This window comes from Eschscholzia californica, unplaced genomic scaffold (genome assembly GCF_041429995.1).
Source record: "Eschscholzia californica isolate CP2 unplaced genomic scaffold, dmEscCali1.0.p SCAF_3, whole genome shotgun sequence".
NCBI lineage: Eukaryota > Viridiplantae > Streptophyta > Magnoliopsida > Ranunculales > Papaveraceae > Eschscholzia > Eschscholzia californica.
In genome coordinates, this window is record NW_028238420.1 from 23,799,444 (window position 1) to 23,822,579 (window position 23,136).

Consider the following 23,136-nt stretch of genomic DNA (forward strand, 5'->3'; position numbering starts at 1 on the left):
TCCAAATGGATTAGGTTTTCTTAGATCAAATTTTAATGGAAAATCAATACCCAAAATGGAATTTGTTTCTTATAATAGAAAGAGTTCAAAATCAAGAACTTTACTAGTACCAACAAAATGTTATTTTTTATTGAATTGTTTTTTTTTAAAATATTTTTTAAGTCTCAAAAACCCGAGCCCGTTGAAACCCGCTCGGGCAGCCGGGCTACGGGCTCCTATAGTGAGAGTTTGGTCCGGCCCGATCCGCCCGACTCCCTATCACGGGCTCTGCTTATCCCAGCCCGATCCGCCCGAGTCCGGGTCATAGTTGCCCGAGCCCGCCCGTTCCCACCCCTACTTAAGAGTAAGGAAGACCATAAGAACCTTTAAGATAGATTTTCCGATCAAATTGACGAGGGAAATGATAAGAATGGATCATATTAATGTCAAAATAAATAATGTTGGTGTCTATATGATTTTTCTAGTATAGAATAAGACCATCCATTGTGCTAATAGTGTCGACATAATAATAGGCTATATTTATCGAAGATATTGAGATTTTGAAGCACTCTCTCACTATTATGCTTAGTCTCGGAACTAAGGGTTTAACGATTTAATGCAAGTACTAAGTCCAATTGCGATTACCTACGAAAGTGAGTTAGATTTTTTTTTTTTTAATTCCTTAATACAGTATTTTTCTGTTTTGTTCGAGAACTAGCAAAATGTAAGTTTTGGACGTTTGATGAGTACTTTAGCACTCGATTAATTGTGGCTAAATTGCAGTTGTTTGTTGTTAATTTGGATGAACCTCATTTAGTTAAATGCACTTTCGGGAAAATCCCAAGAATATGTCAAAGCTAGCTACTATCTGATGGTTGATATATAATTAGTGTTCATACAGGTTTGGATGAGGGTGCATTTCACATAAAAGATGATTTACAGGGGATTAATATAAAATTGATAAAAAAAATTTTGAATTGTTCAGCATGTGTCTCGAAGCCTTGACCTCTACGTGGAAGATTATACCTCTTACCACTCCAACCAAGAGTTGTTGTTTTTTTTTTGGAAGTTGACTATGATCAATATATGTTATTACATTTGGCATTGATACATCAAAGATGTGATAAGCTCGATAACTGCCCACTCAAACTCTAACATAACCGGGCTTATAGCCCAACTAAACAATGACCTAAAGCCCAACTAATTATTTATACCCTAATAATCTCAATTCTAATAAATCAAAGATTCCACCTTTTCTGGGATTCGAACCTGGGACCTCCAGGGCTTTCTGGAGTTTACGCCAACACCTTGTAACCACTTCAGTTACCAATTATTGACTCCAACCAAGAGTTGTTGGCAAAGTTGATAATTTTGATTCTTATCAATTTTCCAATATTTTCTCTAAATCAGTTGTTCTTTTCCTTCTTTGTTAGTTACTTTAAGATTTAGAATTAATTCCAATCAAATCGGAGTAAGATCGACCTCGTAATACGTGTCATAATCAACAGTTCATGCACTTGCAAGTTTTTTAATTTGTTCTAGTTAGCCTATCAATTTAGGTGTAATTCAAATTAAGTATAATTTATATCTAAAAGTAAATGTTGACGATGTATGATAAATAAAAATACCCAGCAAGCTGCACCATTTTTTTCTTTGTTGAAAGAGCAAGCTGCACTTGAAAGTACTTTATATCTTTAACTTAATTCAAATTAGAGTACATATAATAAATAAAAAAAATATATTATTTGCTTAAATCAAACAGCAAGCTGCGTTGGAAAGTAATCACATTAAATACCCAGCCTGATCCTGAATAACAAATCAAGCCTTAGACCATCCGATTAAGGCCAGAATGACACCAAAGAAATCACCACCAAGCAACGCCCTTAACAGCCTTTGTTTTCGAGGTGTATACGGTGGGTATCTAGCCGGTGCATCGCCCATAAAACTACGGTAAAGAACTGCCTTCTTATGGCTAAATGCATCAAATGAGAATTTTCCGTGGTATGAACCAGTTCCACTCTCTCCAACTCCTCCAAACGGTAACATAAGATTTGTTAGCTGCATCAAAAAATTCAGAACATTTCCAGACACTATATTAGTTCATGAAGTATGACAATGTCTAATTTTATTATGATGGAATTTTACAGAAGCAGATGGAGACATATATATCTAAAGTGCAATCATAACCAAATATTCTTTTTAGTATGACAATTTCTATTTGTATATCCTGGAATTTTCCTGAAATTATATAATTAAAATGTATTTTTTAAATTCATTAATTACATTAAACACATTTTGGATATTTTCATATTAAATTAGTTTGCATATATATAATATGTTCAAGTTATATTTTGTACTAGTTTTAAAGTAAAATTATTTCGAGTAAGAGTTGATGAAGATTTATTTTGTACTCGTTTTGTAATTCAAATTAGTTTAGGATGTATGATTTTTTAACTTCCGCATTATCATATATAGGGGGCTCGGTGAAGATTTTGCGTCGGGCCCCCCAAAATCTCAGCCATGCCATTGTAAACAGGTAGATTCTACTCACGTGGAACATGAAAAACAAACACAACAAAGAATGTAGCCATGCAACATATGTATTTTATGCAAGTGTAAGGTGCAGAATTTACATGGAGGACAGTGTCATTGATGAGCATTCCTCCTGCAGATATTGAGCTGACAAACTCCCTCTCGAGCCGCTTGTCACTAGTAAAAAGATATGCTGCAAGAGGCTTTGATTTTGACTTTATTATATCAAAACCATCTTCCACCTTGTCAACCTATTAGCAAACCATAAGAATGAGAAATTCACTTCATTTTTCGCATTCACGGGAGTCATTATTTGCGATAACTCACAAGGTAAATGATTAATCTAAGAACAAAATATGAACAAATGAAGATAAACCCTGATAACAAAACTTTTATGGAACATTCTTTGCTCTTACAGTGATAATGGGAAGTAAAGGTCCAAATATCTCCTCATTCATAATTTGAGAATCTTCAGGAACATCCAGCAAGATGGTGGGAGCAATTTTTCTGCCATAAATCCCAATAAGCAGTATTACATGAAGTACTTTTCCTCAACTTTAAAGTAAGTAAGAGTGAACTGACAAACAAACTCACAGTTGGGTCTCGTCAACTTGGCCGCCAAGGACGATTTTATCGGAAACTTTATCTTCATGCAAAAGCTTCAGCAATCGTTGATAGTGGTTGGAATTCACAATGCGAGATAGATCTTTTGATTCTAGTGGATCTTTCCCAAAAAATTCCTCTAATGTGCATTTGAAAGCATCTATCTGATAAGAGGATGGGATAAATAACATGTTAGCACAAGAAAGTAATATAACACAAGAAAAGAAATTCAGAAGTAATAAGTATTGCAATCTTACCAACTTTGGAGCATATGTTTTCGTGGTTATGATGTAATCAGGAGCAATGCATGCTTGCCCATTGTTGCAACCCCACTTTCCTGATACGATTCTCCTCGTTGCAACCTTTAGATCACAAAAATTAATCTTTGTCAGCATAACTTGTGACGTTTAATCAACGGAATATTCTCTACCAACAGAGATATTTTTTTTACATCAACACAGGTAATGAAAACAACGGATAAAACTTTACTTTCAAATTGATGTTTGAATCAACAATAACAGGGGATTTCCCTCCAAGCTCCAAAATTACAGGAGTCAGATGTTTTGCAGCAGCAGACATCACAATACGTCCCACTCTTCCATTTCCTGCAAGTAATCAGGAGATGAGATCAGGTTATTACAGCAAATGCCTCCGCTGTCGAGTCATGCATGAGCTAAGATCATAAATTTGGAACCTGCTTGCAAGAGAAGTCGGACTACATGTCGAGTCACCATCACCAAAATTAAATGTCAAACAATTTTGAATAGTCAATACCAAAATCATTAAGGTTGTGGAACAACCGTTAAGTTTTGGTGCTTCTTTGGAGGGCAATTTTGGTGCAATGGATACGCCCAAGAGATGTTAGTGCTCTATTATTGCCTTGAGACTCGCTCCGCAGACAAAGACCGGAAGAATTATGGAGATTATTGCATGATATGAATCCCTCCTCGCAGAAACTACGGGATTTCTAAAAAAATATTGGAACTAATCCTAAATCTAATCCCAATTTAATTAGGAAAATATGTGTTGAAAGCAATTCTTATTTCATATATGACCCAAGTTTCAAATGTACAACTAAGCAATTCTGAACTATGAACCCTTCAGAACTCAGGAGTGTTGCAGATAAGGAGTAGCTGATTAGGCGAGGAGGTCCATTGTGAATCTCATTGAACACTTTGTGGTTGCAATTCTTAGATTTCAGTGTAACTTTGTTGATTGGTAGTACCGCCATTTGACATACTATGAGGAATCCAAAGCAAATGTTGAAGTGTCTCTAAGTCTAACCTCTAAAGAAAGAAGAGTTGGATGGAATGACCAATGACGAAAGAATAACAAAGAGAAATGTAAAGAAGCAAAAGCTAGTTGACATGAAACCGTAGTTGCTCATAGAGAATCAATTAGCCAAAACCTGTATATAGGATCTTATCCCACTTCTGCTCCAGCAAGGCAGATGTTTCAGGAACAGCCCCCTCAACAACTCTTATGGCGGAGCTGTCTAGGTATTTCTCTAAGAATCTTGAAAGCAGTGAAGATGTCGCAGGTGCGATTTCTGATGGCTTTAAAACCACGGCATTACCAGCAGCTATTGCCCCAATGACTGGATCAAGCGATAACACTGAAGAACACAAATGCAATGGACAAATCATTACTCGTGTGAATTTTTTCGCTTTACTGAGTTGAGCAATAAAATTAAAGAATACAAAGCAGTTTTGTCCAATCATGAAGTCGATAGTGAATTGTTTCTTAGTTAGAAAAATATCTATCAACGATTCAAATTTCAAGTTGTGAGATTTTTATCTTCATACATACCTAATATCTGTCTAGGGTAGTCGAAAATGTGTATACATACGAAAATATAAAACATAATATCTTATTAGATACTTTGCATAGTTGAACATTAATTCATAATCATCAATGCATATTGACAATTTTTTTAGTGTAGAAACACCGCCATAAAACATTGAGATAAGAGTGAAATAAAAGAGACTTGGGGAGAAACAGCCTTAATTTTAAGAGGGAGAAATGGCCTTAGTTTTAAAAGGGAGAAATAGCCTAAGTTAGGAGACAAAACTGAGACAGAGTACACATAATATGATTTAAAGCTAGGTTTTGCTTCATATGTAGATATCCCATGTTGGGTTTAAAACAGGACGAATAAAACATGCCCAGTACTGTTGTTGCAGTTTGACTTGAATAGTAGAGTACAACACACAGTCCAATAAGTAATTATACGCCTTTAAATTGGAATGCAAGTAGAATTATGTGAAATAGGATTTCAATCCTAATTCCTAAGAGACCATTTGTATATAGAAGGATCCTGATTCCTGACATCAATGTGCTAGAGAGTGTTAGTTGACTGATTAGATTAACATGACGACTTATACTATCAATGGATGGTCGAGACTTGCCTATTTTAGCACATCGGATAACCAGAAGCAAGATATTAAATTTTGATCTCTACATATATACATGACTGTGCTTACTTAGCAATCCAGAGAAGAAAAACAAGTCAAGGAAATACTTCAGTTATTAAGTCACACGCATAAGCACATAAATGACGTATGTTCTATTATTCAGGGGGAAAAGAAAAAGCACTGGAATAAAATGAAGCCATGAGAACATCAGAAAAAAGGATGAAAATAGGCTGCATTAGCGAGAAAGTTGTCAACAGAAAGTAAATTTACATACAACATCAGAAAATGGAAAGCGTATCTCAAACTATGTAGTACACTGGTGATGATCAAAAGTGATAAATAGTTAGATAAGGATAGCAGGTAGGATACGTACAGAATGGATAGTTCCAAGCTGAAATGACGAGTATTACGCCAAGTGGTTCCGAAACAATTTCTGCTGATGATGGAAAAGTTGTAATTGAAGTCTTGGCCTGCAATAATGATTAATGTCAAAGCTCTGAGTTGCATGAAGTTTGCTTACCAAGACAAAAAGAGGACTTAAAATGCGAAGGTAAACAAATGATTTCTAAAAAAGATTCTGATTTACCTTTTCTGGCTTCATCCAGTGCTTTAGTTCCTTAAGTGCCAATGCGCATGAGCCCTTTGTCAAAGAAAGCTACATGACAAATCAAACTCTAAAATATAAGCTACGTAGATAAACTGTGACTTCTGTTGAGTAGATTAATCTCAATGAAAAATAGTACAGCATTGGCCAATGGAGATATATATCTTGACATATTTCAGCATCACTAAGACAGTTTAGCTTATTGATTCTGGATTTATTAACGACCTTTTTTTAGAGGAAAGTGTAATATATCAACTGAGTGATAAGAAAACACCACAAAAGAGAAGAAAAAACAAGGAAGAAAGAAAGCGCGAATGACTAACAACATAGACAGTATCAAGTCCCTGTGGGAGCAATGGTTGTTTTTATTATCTACACAGTAACCCCTATCTGCATAACAAATATGTGGTCAAATTTTTTGAACCAAACGATTAAGAAAAGCAAACGATAAAAGTTCTATAGCTTTATCTGTAAAGTTAATCCAGTGGACAACAATAACAACATCTAGGAACACCTTACATAGCGACGATGCTAATTTTTGAAGCTATCCAACTTATTTATATAAATTCTTTAATCCGTTTTCGATTTCAAGGAACAACAAACATGACTGTTCCCTTCTATATGCAAGACGCTCAAGACAATCACAACAACAAGTCAATAACATTTTAATTTAGTCATGCGGCGGTGTCGAATCGAAATCTCTTAGCCAAACAAAGAGACAAGCGAAGTTGGGCGCTTCAACCATCAATAGTCATCTGTTGAACTTGTACACAGGGGAGGAAGGACTAGTAGGTTAGCTTGGGCCAGCCCATTCGTTTATACACACCAGAGTTCAACCTTTTGAACTTTTTTTCTTACACGGACTTCAAGAGTCATTAGATTCATCGCATGGCATGGATACATCATGATTCTATAATATGAAGATACATCATCATGAACTGATTAAGTCTATAACTACCATCATCAAAGATATGTTGGACCCAAAAGACCATATGAAGACCCTTAAGGCAATCCAATTCATCGCATGGCATGGATACATCATGATTCTATAATATGAAGATACATCATCATGAATTGATTAAGTCTATAACTACCATCATCAAAGATATGTTGGACCCAAAAGACCATATGAAGACCCTTAAGGCAATCCAATGGGGCCTAAAAGCTCATTCATTCCTACTTCTATTTTATTTATACTTCTTAACACAAGTCAATAGATGATGGATTTCCACTCCAACCGAGTATCAAACTTGTGACCTCCGGGGTTTTTGGAGTAGATGCACAACCAACTGGGCAAACATCTTTTAAACAATCAGATATGCGTCTCTTCAGAAAATTAAATTACCCAACAATTCAACCCAATTTTTACGAATTTGTGCAAACTCTTCATCCTCTAAGCATATATTTAGATAAACGATTACATCACGAATTCAAACTCCCGATATATCTTTATTATCAACGAGCTATTTTACTGGCTATACAACCAATTCAATTAACTGCTCGATTAGAAAATTGGAGTACACCACGCACACTATCTATCTGTCTATTGTACAATAAATTTCCATACGAATTCTTACTTGATACAGTACATATGCAATTTGATTGATATATGTACTGTATCAATCAAATTAGTTTAGACATACCAATCAATTTGAATACTATCATTAATGAATAAATCTATAATTACATATATATATTCGACGAAGTTCAGTGAGAATTTGATAATAAATTGAGAGAAAATTGAAACGAGTTCGAGCGAATAGGGAATAAAATCAAATAAGAAATTGAAGAAAACGAGGGAAGAAGGATGAGAGTTGACCTCAGAGACGAAAGCCTCAAGTTGAGGTTTGTTAAGGTCACTACGAAGAGCTTCAAGGATCTCTTTTTCGTTTTCATCGACCATCTTGATCATGCTTTTCAACTGTTCGACTCTCCACTCATAGCTTTTTGTCTTTCCAGTAGCGAAGTTTGTTCTCAGATCCTTCACTAGCGATGATGCAGTTTTAGAATCGAATATGTTCTTCTTCTCGTCTTTCCCCGCCATTAATGTCGACGATACAGAAGCAGAGACTCTGAAACTATTGAGAAAAAATATCAAGTTAACTTGGAGAGAGAAAGGGAAGTTTTAGAGAGAGAGAGAGAGGTTCGGGGATTACGAAGAGATGGCGGGGGAGAAAGAGAGATGCGTATGGAGGAATAGAGAAGTCATAGTATTATACGGTTGGTGAAACCGAAGCCTGCGAGAAAGAAAATCCTATTCCGTCACTGACGGGGCTAACAAGATATCTTCTAAACGCACGAAATCAGGAAAAATAGAACATATTTATTGGGCAATCAACCTCTTTTGTTTTTAGTTCAACAAAAAAAAAAATCTCTTTTATTTTTATTTTCATTATGTTGTGAAAGGTAAGAGGGTGTTTGATTTTTGTACTTATTAAGTAATTTTCACTTAATAAGTGTGGGCCGGCAATTTTAGGTCGTTTGTTTTTTCACTTAATAGGTGAATATTACTTGTAAGTGGGGTCAAAGTAAGTGCAAAAAAGTAAGCTCCAACTAAAAAAAGACATTTCTATCCCTACCGAATATAATAATTACCAATGTAATTATAACTAAAAAAAAAAAATCTTAAACAACTGATAAGTAAAAAACCTTTTTATGACTTTAACAATGACCCTTTTCCTTCTTCACTCATCCTTCACCTAAGCTTTTCTATTAAAAGAATTTCACATCTCTTCCTTCGTTAATCACGGAACCACCCAAACTCCATGATGCAACGTAAGTTCTTTCTCCTTCATAATTTGTAATTACTTGAGGTTAATATTTTTATAGCATTCATAAATCGTAATTCTTTTGTATCCAAACTCGCGAGCATAATGAATTAGTATGAAATTCTAGTATGTAAATACTTTAAGGTCAAAACAGACAATTTCTCACGTTTATGACATTTAGAATTAATATAAAAATAAAAATCAAGCACTTAAAAGTGATGGAAAACAAACGCCGTAATACTTACAAGTGCTACCACTTACTAAGTGATTATCACTTAGTAAGTGCTAAAAAATCAAACACCCTCTAAGTAGAGAGATTAGAAATAAGAGAAAACTAAAGATTAAGAACACCGAATTTGTACCTTAAGATTGTAGTATAATATTCTACTATTTGTTGTGTCAATTACATTGGGTTAAAAAATCCTTTTTATAGGCTCTACAAAGTAAGGACATTCATGGCCTCATGGTCATTTACACAAGGAGTTACATGCATACACATGACTGTGCCTTTAAGTTATAGGTTACACATGACCACATTAGTGTAGAAGACAAAATAGTAGTGGAAGACAAAATATTACAACACTCCCCCTTGGATTCCACAACATAAGAAATTGTCTCATTAAAACCTTACCAAGATAACCCTATGGGAAAAACCATGGTGAAGGAAAAAGAGTACAATGTTCTTTAATATCTTCGATTATGTTAGACGTACATAAACTGCCTCATTAAAACCTTGCCAAGTAAAACCCTATGGGATAAAACCGTAGCTACGGAATAAGAATACAGTTCGAAGAGTTACAATGTACGATACATTTTCACTTTGTCACTTTCTTTCTTAGTTCACTCCCCCTCATAGACGTTCGGACTGTTGAGATTGTGCAAGATCACTTAGCCGACGCATTCCGATGTTATATATGTTATATACTAATTTCTTGAATGTTGAAGTTGGTAAAGCTTTAGTAAATAAATCTGCAAGATTATCACTTGAACGTATTTGCTTAAGTTCTATGTCACCGTTTCTTTGCAACTTATGAGTGTAGAAAAATTTAGGAGATATGTGCTTCGTTCTATCACCGACTCACCTTTGATATATCCCCCTTTAAGTTGTGCAATACAAGCTGCATTATCTTCATACAATACTGTTGGAGTATCCTTGATTGAGGAAAGTCCAAATGTTTCCCGAATATGCTGGATAATAGACCTTAACCATATACACTCACGGCTTGTCTCGTGAATAACAATTATTTCAGAATGATTGGAAGAAGTAGCTGTTATAGTTTGTTTTACCGATATCCAAGATATGGAAGATTACCACTAGTAATAGATACCCTATCTGTGACCGTGCATTATGAGGATAGAGAGGTATCCGGCATCTGCATAGCCACATAATTGTGATTTTATTCCTTTTGAGTAAAACAAGTCCATATCGATAGTTCCCCGCAGATACCGTAGTATATGCTTGATACCATTCCAATGTCTTTTGGTAGGTGCAGAGTTGTACCTTGCTAATAAATTTACAGCAAATGTTATATCTGGTCGGGTACAAGTTGCTAAATACAAAATAGCACCAATTGCACTTAAATACGGTACCTCAACACCAAGAAGATCTTCATCATCCTCCCGATGACGGAATGGGTCTTTCTTTGCATCAAGTGAGCGAACAATCATAGGATTACTTAAAGGATGAGCTTCGTCCATGTAAAAGCGTTTTAAGACTTTTTCTGTATATTCCCTCAGTCCCAAAATGAATAACCTATTTTGAAAACTCAACTTATTAAGGGAACATCATTAATTAAAGTTTGACTTTCAAAAATAACATGAGATTTCCAATTGTATCCTCACTAACTTTTCTAATTTACAACAAAAATTTTAATTTACTTTTGAATAAAGTTGTCATTAAATTGATAGTAATGGGTACTATTGGAAAGAGCCAAAAGTTCTTCTCTTTAGATACATTTGTATCTTTAAGTTGATCTTTAGGAATATCAATCTGTGCTGGCGTATTAGCAGTTGGTATATGTGACTTTGTTACTTTCACTGAATCTGTGAAAGCGTCTGGTAATTGGTTTGCAATCTTTTGTAAGTGAATGATGCTTTGAACTTCAAGTTCACACTGGCTAGTGCGAGGATCTAGATGAGACAAAGAGGATGTATTCCAAGAAATTTCACGTTTTGCCTCATTTTGTGGCTTATCTCCCCCTAACGGTGGAAATTTCTCTTCTTCAAAATGACAGTCGGCATGTCGTGCAGTAAATACATCACCCGTAAGTGGCTCTAGATACCTTATTATTGGAGGTGAATCAAAACCAGTGTAAATACCAAGACGCCTTTGAGGACCCATCTTTGTTCGTTGTAGGGGTGAAATTGGCACATATACAACACAACCAAACATTTTAAGATGTGATATATTTGGTTGTTGTCCAAATACAAGTTGCATTAGAGAGTATTGATGATAAGCAGATGGTCTAATACGAATTAGAGCTACATCATGTAATATAGCATGTCCCCATGCCGAACTAGATAATTTAGCCATTAATAACAACGGGCAAGCTATAAGTTGTAAGCGTTTAATAAAAGATTCAGCTAATCCATTTTGAGTATGGGTATGAGCTACTAGATGCTCAACAATAATTCTAATTGACATGCAATAATCATCAAATGCCTTTGATGTAAACTCTCATGCATTATCGAGACGAATTGTCTTTATTTTGTAGTTAGGGAATTGTGCCCTTAACCTTATTATTAAGAAAGAAGTCTAGCAAACGCAATAGTGCGAGTTGATAATAGACAGACATGTGACCATCGTGTTGAAGCATCTATTAAGACCATAAAATATCGAAATGGCCCACAAGGTGGATGGATAGGTCCACATATGTCTCCCTCAATCCGTTGTAAAAAACCAGGTGACTCGATGCTTATTTTTTATTGAGATGGTCGAACAATTAACTTTCCTTGCGAACAAGATGCACAAGGATAATTGTTCGATTGAAAAATCTTCTGGTTTTTTAACGGATGTCCATGTGAATTTTCTATTATCCAACGCATCATTATAGAACCTGGATGACTAAGTCTATCATGCCAAATTGCAAGAGTCATTGAATTGAACTTCTGGCTCATCAAATAATTAGACTCTATAGTTCTTATACTTGTATAGTATAAACTCGAAACAAAAGCTGGAAGCTTTTCTATCAGCTTTTTGTTTGAGACTATTGAAGTAATACAAAGGTATTATTTCTCTTTGTCACAAGTTGTCTCAATAGGATATCCATTATGACGAACATCTATAAAGCTTAATAGATTTCGTGCAGATTAAGTAGAATATAAAATATTTGGGATGTCAATTTTTGTACCATTTGGTAGTATAACAACAGCTTTGCCAGAGCCTTCCATCAAGTTTGTGGGTCCTGAAATTGTGATGACATTAGCCTTAACTAATTTTAGTTGGAAAAAAAATTTCTTGTTCCGTAGAATAGTATTTGTCGTTCCACAGTCGATAAGACATTCATCCCGACAATTTGTTTTGAAATTTTTAGTAAACTCCATGCTAATCAGAAACTAAAAGAAAAATATAGAATATGTTTTAATATTTTATGATAAAAAGAACATAATAAAAACACAATTGTCTAGAAAGCAAATGACAAAAGCAAAAACATAGCCTAAGAAAAAAAAATATCTTCCTAAAAGCATATTAAAACTAGAATATTAGCATCGATTCTAGTTAACATTTCCATTGTTAAGTAAAACATCAAACTCTTTCCCGTTTGGATCTGCAAAAAAATGTGAAACATCCAGATGAGTTGGATCTATGGATACTTCAAATTCTTTGCCACTATGATCTGTGAATTAATCAGAAATATCCAAGGGAGTTGTGTTCATCGGTACTTAAAATTCTGTCAAATTGGCTTCTATTTCTTTACCTTTCCCCTTAATGGAATTTTGGTAAAGATTAACCAAGTGTTTAGCAGTACGACAAACACGTGACCAGTGCCCCTTCATACCACATCGGTGACAATTATATTCACGATGATTAGATGTTTGTACACCTTTTCCTTTGTCATTTTTGTATTTGGTATTATTCCACATCTCGTGGTTTGATGCTAATTTTTGTTCACTTGAAAGCCTAATAGGACCACCACGTTGTCGATTATTATATCGACCTCGACCTCGACCACACCCATTACCATGTCTGCGTTCACGGTTCATTGATGCAACAACATTCACTTCAAGGAATGGTGCAGTCCCAGTGGGATGAACATTATGATTTTCCATTAACAGCTCATTATTTTGTTCAGCAACAACGAGAAGACATGAAATTAATTCAGAGTACTTTGTAAACCTACGCTCCCGATATTGCTGCTGCAGGAGCATATTCGATGCGTGGAAAGTTGAATATATTCTCTCTAACATGTCCTCTTCGGTTATATTATTTCCATATAATTGTAGTCGAGATTTAATTTTATATAATGCTGAATTGTATTCACTTACGGGCTAAAATCACAGGTGCATCCAATCGTAACGAGCTTTTGGGATGTTTTATTATCCGTGGACTGTCGTTTAAATACTAAACGAAATTTAGACGACTGTGAAATAACTAATTTATTTCTTATAACGAGAGTTTGTAAATTTTGAGTCCCTTCCGTAAAACCCCTTTTACATACTCAATTTACTAATCAAGGTTATTTCTGAAATTACCTTATGCCTTAGACTTATGTATCACTCTCATACTTTGTCTTAGGTGACAGTTTAGTTGACTATGGGTGTAGTCCGATTAAACCTTGCGAATTATCAACTAATCGAAGGTCGATTCCTTTGATTTCCCATTGATAGTTTTTGGTAACCCTTTACTAGATTTAAGGCTTCCATTCTTTCGTTTGTAGAGTCTGCAATAATTTCCGGCTAGAAACACTTTTTGCCTACTTTCCTTCCGTGCCTGGAAGTTTGCATTAACATCTTTAACTTTCTTCACTTTAATTCATCTTAGCAATTTTACAAGCCTTTTAGGATGTTAGTTGTGGTTTCAGATTGTTTTATCTGAGTTCGGATGTTTACAAATCTCAATCAACGAGATGTCTTGGGCAAATGCTTAATCATGTCCCACATGACCGATCTTATGCCTCTAGCATAACAATCTTCCTCATGCGTGCTTGCTTATCAGGGTCCCCCGACTCTGAGTCTTGCCGAGCTATGCGCCATGAGTTTGGGTCGAATATATCTTTCGGAGTCTTTCGTATTTGGACTTTTAAGAATCCCAAGTTTTTCTAATCTTAGTCCTATCATCTTTTGATATATATCCATAGACCATTGATGCCCAAAGCATTTCATCTTTAGTGGTCCTTTCTTAACTAATTCCAACATCCTTATGTTGTTATCAATTCTGGTGTGTAAACTGCACACCAGACCTGAAAAGAGTTACTCCCACTAACCTTCTTGAAATCCTGAGTTTCAAGATTTTCTTCATTCTCTAGGAATCAAACTACTTTTTCTGCTTCATCCCTTCATGGATCTTCCGAAGCATGCTTGTTTACTAACCACTAAAGTCCGCGATCGTTCCAGTTTTGACTTCCTTGTGTTAGTTATGGACTTAAACAAAGACTGATGTAGGATCTCGTTCATAGTCTCTTGGTATGAATCCATGATCTTAATCTTCTTCGTCTAGTTTTGGGAAACTCTAGTGTTTCCATCCTTCTTAGTTTTCTTCCTTGAAAACTAATTTCCGTCCAATGGTTTCGCTCCATTGACCAAATTATTAAGTTCATACTTGATGAGAAAAGACTCCATAATCTATTGACTCTCACCTAATATTAGAGTTGGTTTCCGTCCCTGCGCAGGTCTATATTCTTTATCTTTTATCAATAAGATTTCAATCTTCTGATCTCTTAGATAAACTTTAAAGACCTTCAGGGCTTAAAAACAACAATTTGGAATACTCTAAACTCCCCTGAGATATTCACGTTTTGAGCAACTTTCAACTACTTGAGAGTTCTCTGACGAATCTCCGTTCGACTATCGAGGTAGGAACTTTCCTCGTACTGTTCTATAACAGCCTTTTGTTGCTTTTGGTCGAAGCAGTTGACTTTTTCCTCCTACTTATCCTTCTAAATCAATTACTTCCTTTTAGAATTAATTTTAGGATGACACCTATCATGAGCAACAAACACTTTGTTCTCTGATTGGTTGTGAAAAGCCCAAATTTCTTTTCGAAGAAATTGCGCCAGATTTGCTAATTTTATGCCTTGTAATCCACATACATGACACTTTCAGACTTTAGACGGATTTCGCTTGTGTGTGGGATGTTGTGTCTAGACATAGTGTTTAATGGAGGACAGATCTTGATTCGTACTCTTCAATTTTATCCTTTTGGACACTCCAAATTGGATAGGTTTAGAAGCGACGATCAACTTCTGTATTTGAATCAAGACCTTCTTTCTTGTCAATTCGATTCTTCGTATCTCACGCTTTCTCGGTTATGTTGGAAACACTTTCCTCATCCCTTTGTCATTGAGATGATCCCGTTGTATGAGTCACATCCTCGTGTATCTCTTTTACAGGTATAACCAAGTTTAGAAATCTTTCGGTATATGTTGTTAATTTAGCACTTTTAAGACCTCTCAAATAAAACTCTTTTATTGATTCTCCGTAATACTTAGTACAGAGATGATGTCTAAATAGAAAAAGAAATTAATCTAGACTAGTGCCTAAAGAAGATTTCGATCCTTTTCAGCATCCTTAGCAGACTTGGCTTCTGCTTCCTCTTGGATCTCTTCTCCTTTAGCCAAATACTTAGTTCCCAGCTGCTCCTGTACATTCACAATGATGGGACATTAGGTATCTCATACCAAATTGGGAAAAGCTATCTCATACCAAATTGAGAAATTTTTCAGTATTTGATAAATCAATCGTTAATACCTGACGTAGAAGCTATAGTTCCATTGTTTCTTGTCCTCCAAGAACTTAGGGCAGTTTCTTTTCCAATGACCCTTCCCGTCATAGTAGAAACACTTTGTATCAGAAGGTGGAGTTTTGTCTTCGGATTTGGCAGTTCGTTTGCCCTTTCTTTTAGACACAGTTTTCTTCTTCTGTTTTCCACTCTTTTTGAACCCTTTTGAATCATTAGAACATCCTTCTTATGATCCACTATAGCTACATCATGTTAGGTCGTCCGAAGCATCGCATGAAGTTCCTCTAGTGTCTTGTCCCATCCATTCATGTTGTAGTTCATCTTGAATTGATTAAACCCACTATAGAGGGAGTAAAGGATAGTATCGGTAGCCGCCTCTTGCCTATAAGGAAAACCTAGCTTAGTTAGCTTACCAATGAGCCTAATCATTTGACGAACATGAGACCTAATTGGTTTTCCTTTCTCAAGGCGCATGTCTAGTAATGTCCTGAAGGTTTCAAACCTTTCCAATTTTGACTGCTTCAATTGAAAATTTCCCTAAGCTGTCGAATCATGGAGTAGGCATCCATGTCTATGAACTGCTCTTGGAGAGTAGGTTCCATGGTTGCCAACATCAGGCACGTTACAGGTTCTGCCCATTTTCGAATATTCTTTTCATGTTCCTTTTCTTCATGAGTTGAACTAGCATTGATGAGCCCAAAAGGGTACACCCGCTAGTATACGGGCGTCAAGTAGTAAAACCCAGTAAGACTGGGGTCGAATCCTCAGGGACTAAGTATAATCTATTCTAAAACTCGTATCTATGGCAATTTCCTCTTTTAAAGATAGTCTTAAAAGTAAAATAACTAAAACAGAAACAATAAAAAGATGATAAACTGAAACTTATGAGAAGAGAGAACCTAGAGTTCTGGGATCTACTTTAGCATGTACGAAACCTGACTTATGCAATTCAGATCTTCTTCTTATATAACTCAAGGAAGAATAACCAACCTCGGATGATTTTGACTTTTCAGAACACTTACTTTAAAACTTTCAATTTCGGAACATAAACTCTCGGGTACTCTAACTATTAGATATCAAACGTAAGAATGAAACATTAAAGACCTAAAGCCTAAATATGAAACATCAAATATAAGCATAACTAATGAAAGGGGTTATCGTGAAAGATACGCGAAGAAATCAAAGTATTAAGTACTTAAAAGTGATTAAGTCAGATAATCGCACAAAACTAAAGTTTAACCCTAACCCTAGATCGGGAAAGTTAGTTACTCATGATGGAAGAAAGCATAATAATGATGGGAGAGAATAAAAACAATAACATTAAAGAAAGAAAAAGAACCGGAGAAGAGAACACCTTTTTTTCATTTTTTTTCCTTTGTGCAGCCAAACAGATCCTGAAGGAAAATAATTTTCCCACAAGGAGAATAATTTTCCCATGCAAACCAAACGCGTTCTTCTTCAACCTCTCTCTAACCCACTGTTTTCTCTCTCTTTCTAACTCTATCCTCTCTCTTTCTCTTTCTTAACAAAACAGTAACTCTCGCTTTCTCTCTCTAACAGTAACAGAAAAGAAAGAGGAAGAAAAAGATGATTTTAATGGAGTTTTTATAATTAATTCAATCTCTCTCTCTCTCTCTCTACAAACCAGTAGCTTTCTCTCTCTCTAACTCTTTTAATCTGACTTTCTCTTTTTCACAAAGGGAAGAATCAGAAGAAGAAAAAGAAACAGAAACAGAAAAGCTCTCAAACTCTCTCTAGCCTCGGTTTTGTTCTTCATTGGAGGATGATTCTCCATTCGGCTTCTTCTCCTTTATATAGGGTTGATTGAGTCGGTTTCTATGTTTCCCTCTTTCCTTTTTGTCTCCTTCATCAATTACTAAATCATTCGAGTCGGTTTTTCCATCTTCTTGTTAAGTTTCTAATCGAAACTATCACTCTCTGTTTTGTTTTAGAAACCAGAAAACGAAGGAAGAAGAAGACAGTCGGTTAAAAGAGTTAATTTCCGAAATCCCGTGTGTCGCGGTCGGACGAGGGAGAGTTCGGCTCATGTCTTCATCCGTTGACACGCTACTTGATTAAATCGCGACCGTTAGATATTTCGTGCTTTGCTAATAGCTTGGTGTACTCCTGACCATGACAGAATGTAGCCCGTGTCATTTCTGGTCCATCCGATTATTTCCTGGATGCGCGCCACGTGTCCCTCTTGACTCTTGGTCCATTGAAATTGACCCGAACTCTGACTCGCTCTATTTTGCTCATCCGAACTCCGATTTGACTTCCATTTTCACCTACGGGTTTGTCTTGGACTCTTCTTTCCTTCCGAACACTAATATTGACCATGAAATCAGAATCACAAAATGACCAAAATACCCCTAGTTTGCATTTTCTCCGACTTTTATCCGTTTTGCACACATAACTCTGAAAAAGGTACCTGAGTAGAAAAAGGAGTAATTCATGAGAGTAACTGCCCTAGATAGACTAACTTGTCCAAATTAAGAGACTCAGATGGGACATTTTCATGTCTCATCAAACATCCCCAAACTTAGATTTTGCTAGTCCTCGAGCAAAACAGAAAAATAAAACTAAACCTAATTAACCACTTTCGTAGGGAATCACGATTGCACTTAGCATGTGCAACAAGCCATTAAACCCCTAAGTTACCCCTAGAGGACGAGTGTGGTGTCGTGAGGGTTTGCAGTGAATCCACCCAAAAAATTCAACATTTCAAAAATCAAGAAGGGTGTAAAAATACATGATCCGGAATTGTTTATCCAAGAGATTTTTGAGGGTTCATAGAAACGCAATCTGAGTCAATCAAACCATCCAAAAGCTAAAAATCCATTCACTAGTAATCAAGACTCTAAGTGCACGTGACTAGCCATTGTGAATATCATTTCGGTTCTGAAAAGACAAGACCTCGATTACCGTCTTAATACATTTCGCCTCGACTATTGCCTCATGGTCATACACTCAAAAATTCAAATCACTCAGAATTGGTTCACTCAATGTGTGAGAATGAGTATGAAAGTAAACTCAACACATTATAAAAACTGGACTAGAATTTATGATGGACGACTGATCTCATATAAAGGAAACAACCACTAATACGGGATGGAGAAGCTAACCTACTCTTCTCACCTGATCTACTTTCTAATAGTGTTTCCTAGAAGTCAATAGACACTAAAGATGAACTAGAACTCCTGAGAACTCGGCTTCTTTAAATCTGAAGAACTTTTTCAAGGGATAAATACTTAAATCAAACAAACACTTTTCCCAGCTTCTTTTTCTTTCTTCAAGGGATAGCCACTTTTTCTTTCTTTTTTTTTTTTTTTTTTTTTTTTTTTCTTTTTTTTTTGACTTCGACTTTGATTTTGATTTTGACTTGACTACTTCCTCCTTGAGTTCAATTCTCTTTATTTTCACTTTCATGCTTTATTCTCAGGATTCTAACTGGTGGACGGAGTTCCTATTTTCCTCTAGTTGACACAGTTATCAAGTTTCTCAGACTACAAGAGAAAGGTTCGCATTCCTGATGATACCCCTAGTGGTTGTGAAATTTAAACTCAGGAGATCATCTGAGTTCTTTGTAGTATTGCGAGGTTAAGTAGCTCTTCAATATACTCGGAATTAATGCCGAAGAGATCACTCAAAGCTAAAAGAAAGGCTCAGAATCTCACACGGGTTAAGTCTCCACTAATGATTAATCAGGTTCTCTCAGAAGTGTCTACTCTTCACCTATCTAACACTCACATGGCCGGTGCACAGACAATTTCAAGATTCAACTTTCATGAACAAACCCTTAGCAAGCAGGCAGTCTAACCAACTAGACTTTATAACTATTAACAAGCAAAAATAACTAGATTCACAAATCTAAAAAATTAAAAATTTGACCCTTTTTAATTTTTGAAATGAAGGACAAAAATTCAATCCCCATCCCCAAACTTAAACCGAACATTGTCCTCAATGTTCTGAAGACTATGCAAAAATAATGGAATGAGGGAAAGATATTACTAGATTCGGATGTCCTATATTTTGGTTGCCTCCCAGAAAACGCTAAGTTTAACGTCTTCAACCAGACGATGAGGATTCTGAAGAAAAGCTAATGAAAACCTACTGACTCTCCATAAAATAATAATCGAAAAACTTGAGGATCAACCCAGAATACAAAATCACCAGTGAGGCCTAAATTCTTCTCTATGAAATAGTATGACAAAACAAGAGACTTTCAGGGTGAAGATACCATCCCCAAACTTAGATGATTGTAAAATCACTAAGTTTGCAAAGCAACCTATAGGACTCTCCATAAGACTTGGATCTATACTCAAACTAGGAGTTTCTAAAATAGGATCATTGGGCCTAGCCACTACATTAGGTCCATGCTCCTTAGGTTTTAACTCAGGTAAAGATTCAGACAGACCTTCTAAAATTTCTCTCATTATTGGGTCATCAGTGTCCTTAAAAAACTCTAGGACTTCACCTACATCGAGTGAGTCGTCACTCATTTCCCTTAGCCATAGTTCATCTTCCCCTTCATTTTGCTCCAAAATAATATCATGGGTAAGTTGAGCAGAAGATTTAGGCACATGAGATAATACAGAATCAACTCTTGGTTCCTCTAGAAGTGGCTCGAGAGTCATCTCAGAATTAACAATAGACTCATACGATGTTAGTGGTGTCTCTATAGCTGGCAAAATAATTGGCTTCGACTCTAATGCAGTATCTATCTCATTACCACTACCATCCTCATCAACATCCAAACCCAACAAGTCTAATAGAGTTTTTAACGGGTCCCTTACCAGAGTGGTCGGTAATGCATCCTGAACTAATAAGTCTATCAAGTTCAACTCACTAAACTCGGTTTCATCATCAGGGTGAAGTCCAACATTAAAAATATTCATCTCTACAGTCATATTTCCAAATGACAACCTTAGAAGACCACTTCTACAATATATGCCAGCATTTGATGTAGCTAAAAATGGCCGACTTAGTATCACTGGGATTTGACTATTAGAGTTATGGACAGGTTCCGTGTCTAGGATAATGAAGTCAACAGGGAATATGAATTCCCCAACCTTAATCAGGACCTCCTCAACAACGCCACGTGGGTGTCTAATAGAGCGATCTGCTAACTGAAGAACAATAGAGGTTGGTTTGATCTCTCCTAATCCCAACTGTAAATACACGGAGTAAGGAAGAATGTTGACGCTGGCACCTAGATCCAGTAAAACACGTTCTACTTTAAAATTTCCTATGGTGCAAGGTAGTGTAGGGCTTCCTGGGTCCTTGTACTTTGGTGGGATATTCTCTTGGATGATTGAACTAACCTTCTCAGTGAGGAAAACTTTCTTATGCACATTCATCTTACGCTTCCTAGTGCATAAGTCTTTTAGAAACTTAACGTTAGCTGGGACTTGTTTAATTGCATTTAGTAATGGAATGATAATGCTAACCTGTTTGAATAATTCCATTATTTCCTCAAACTGAGACTTCTTCTTTGGCTCTACCAGTAGTTGAGGATACGGGGCTTTAGGGACATAGGACTCAGGTACCACAGGTGGTTTTTCAGGCTCAAGTACCTTCTCAGGTTCTCCCCTAGGGATGTTGGTTGGTAAGGAGGAGGATTCAGGATCTGATTCACTATCTTCAGGCACTCCTACCTTATTGTCAACTACCCTACCACTTCTATGGGTGGTTACTGCATTAGCTTGTCTCATTGACTGTTTTTCTAGAGTACTTTTTGGGTTTTGTTCAGTCTGACTGGGAAACATACCTTTTTCCCTCTGGCTAAGGGCTTCTGATAGTTGGCCTACCTGGGTTTCTAAACTAGCTATGGACTGGGTGGTCTTTTGTATAAATTCTATTTGGGTCTTAGCTAGTCTATTCACGGTCTCCTCTAGAGATTCTTTATTCTGAGAAATGTATTGGGTACTCGGTTGGCCCTGATTTTGATCATAAGGATTCCTAGGAGCATTGAAACCAGGTGGGTGCATAGAACTGCTAGGTTGACTTTGGTTTTGACCTTGATATTGATTTTTGGACCATGAGAAATTAGGGTGATTGCTCCATCCTGGATTGTAAGTGTTCGAATAAGGGTCAAACTTCTGACGATTTTCTTGCCTAAAGTTTTGATAAAGAGCAATAGCTTCTTCTCCGTCATGAGAACCACCGAATAGGGGACACTTGTCCCCTGTATGAGATGGGTCTCCATAGAGGGAGCACCGATGTGAAATGGGTTCATTTCCAACACTCATGACTTGAGTGGGATCTTCCCTGAATGCGTTAGGCTGACCAAGCTCTAGGGCTTCTATACTTTTGGCTAGGGTGGACAGTTTTAATTCTGAATCATCTACTCTATAGACGCTACCTCGATTTGGAGTAGGATTTGTCTTAGTGGGGGGTCTTCTAGAAGTTTCCCATTGCTGGGATTTCTCAGCTAGATCTTCTAGAAACGCCATGCACTCATCGGTAGGCTTATGGGTAAAGCTACCACCACAGAATGCCTCGACCATGGATGTAGTGGGATAGTTTAGTCCGTCATAAAGAATCTGGACTAACCTCATTTGATCGAACCCATGGTGAGGACATTGAAGTACAAGTTCTTTAAATCTCTCAAGATATTTGTAGAGAGATTCTCCTTCTTGTTGCATTAAACTATTAAGATTTGCCTTAAAAAGGTATTTATGCTTAGGGAAGAATTTCAGAAGGAACGAACTGCTTAATTCTTCCCATGTAATAATGGACTGAGGTTGTAAGGCGTACAACCATGATTTTGCTTTCTCTTTCAAAGAGAAAGGGAACAACTTAAGTCTCAGGACTTCAGCAGACATATTTGGGAAGTTCATGGTCCCACAGATTTCTTCGAAATCCCTAATATGGTAGTAGGGATTCTCGTTCTCAATCCCACGAAAGATAGGGAGCATTTGGATTATGCTCGGCTTTAACTCGAAGTGAGTTGTATCCTGAGGCAACCGTATACATGCTGGCTGACATGTTGTAGTGGGGTTCATGTAATCCTTGAGTGTCATAGGTTGGGTTCCTTCCCGTTCTCGGTTCAGATTCTCACCCATAGTGTCACTCATAGAGGGATTTTTTAGAAGACTTAAATGGCTTTCTCTACTAATGAAACGACCTCTTTGAGCACGATATCTATCGGGCATAAACTAGAGACCAATGACCACGGAAACAAATAGACTGTTTTTTTTCTTTTTCGAAAACCACGGAATCACTACGAAGATCCTAAGTAAACAAACACAATCAAGCTGACTCCACCAAGCAACCTAAACAGAATCTAGCAACAAGTTATTATATATAGATTTAGTGAATGGCTTGTCAGATTTG

General features: G+C 36.4%; 3 protein-coding genes across 3 annotated transcripts in view; all 3 read right to left on the reverse strand.

The window, feature by feature from the left end:
• The window catches only part of LOC147549116 (uncharacterized), a 96,727-nt gene that overhangs the window by 33,800 nt on the left and 39,791 nt on the right, over positions 1-23,136 (reverse strand). The gene's annotated exons all lie outside the window — the stretch shown is intronic.
• On the reverse strand, positions 1,650-8,478 carry ALDH3H1 (aldehyde dehydrogenase 3H1). Its single transcript, XM_086669280.1, has 11 exons — positions 8,289-8,478; positions 7,952-8,210; positions 6,115-6,183; positions 5,902-5,998; positions 4,523-4,729; positions 3,604-3,719; positions 3,372-3,476; positions 3,106-3,278; positions 2,928-3,018; positions 2,613-2,762; positions 1,650-2,037 (listed from the first exon to the last, which is right to left on the reverse strand). The coding sequence occupies exons 1-11, from the start codon at positions 8,339-8,341 to the stop codon at positions 1,798-1,800; spliced, it is 1,560 nt and encodes a 519-aa protein (XP_086525406.1). The 5' UTR covers positions 8,342-8,478; the 3' UTR covers positions 1,650-1,797.
• On the reverse strand, positions 12,615-13,268 carry LOC147549120 (uncharacterized). Its single transcript, XM_086668232.1, has 2 exons — positions 12,818-13,268; positions 12,615-12,736 (listed from the first exon to the last, which is right to left on the reverse strand). The coding sequence occupies exons 1-2, from the start codon at positions 13,266-13,268 to the stop codon at positions 12,615-12,617; spliced, it is 573 nt and encodes a 190-aa protein (XP_086524358.1).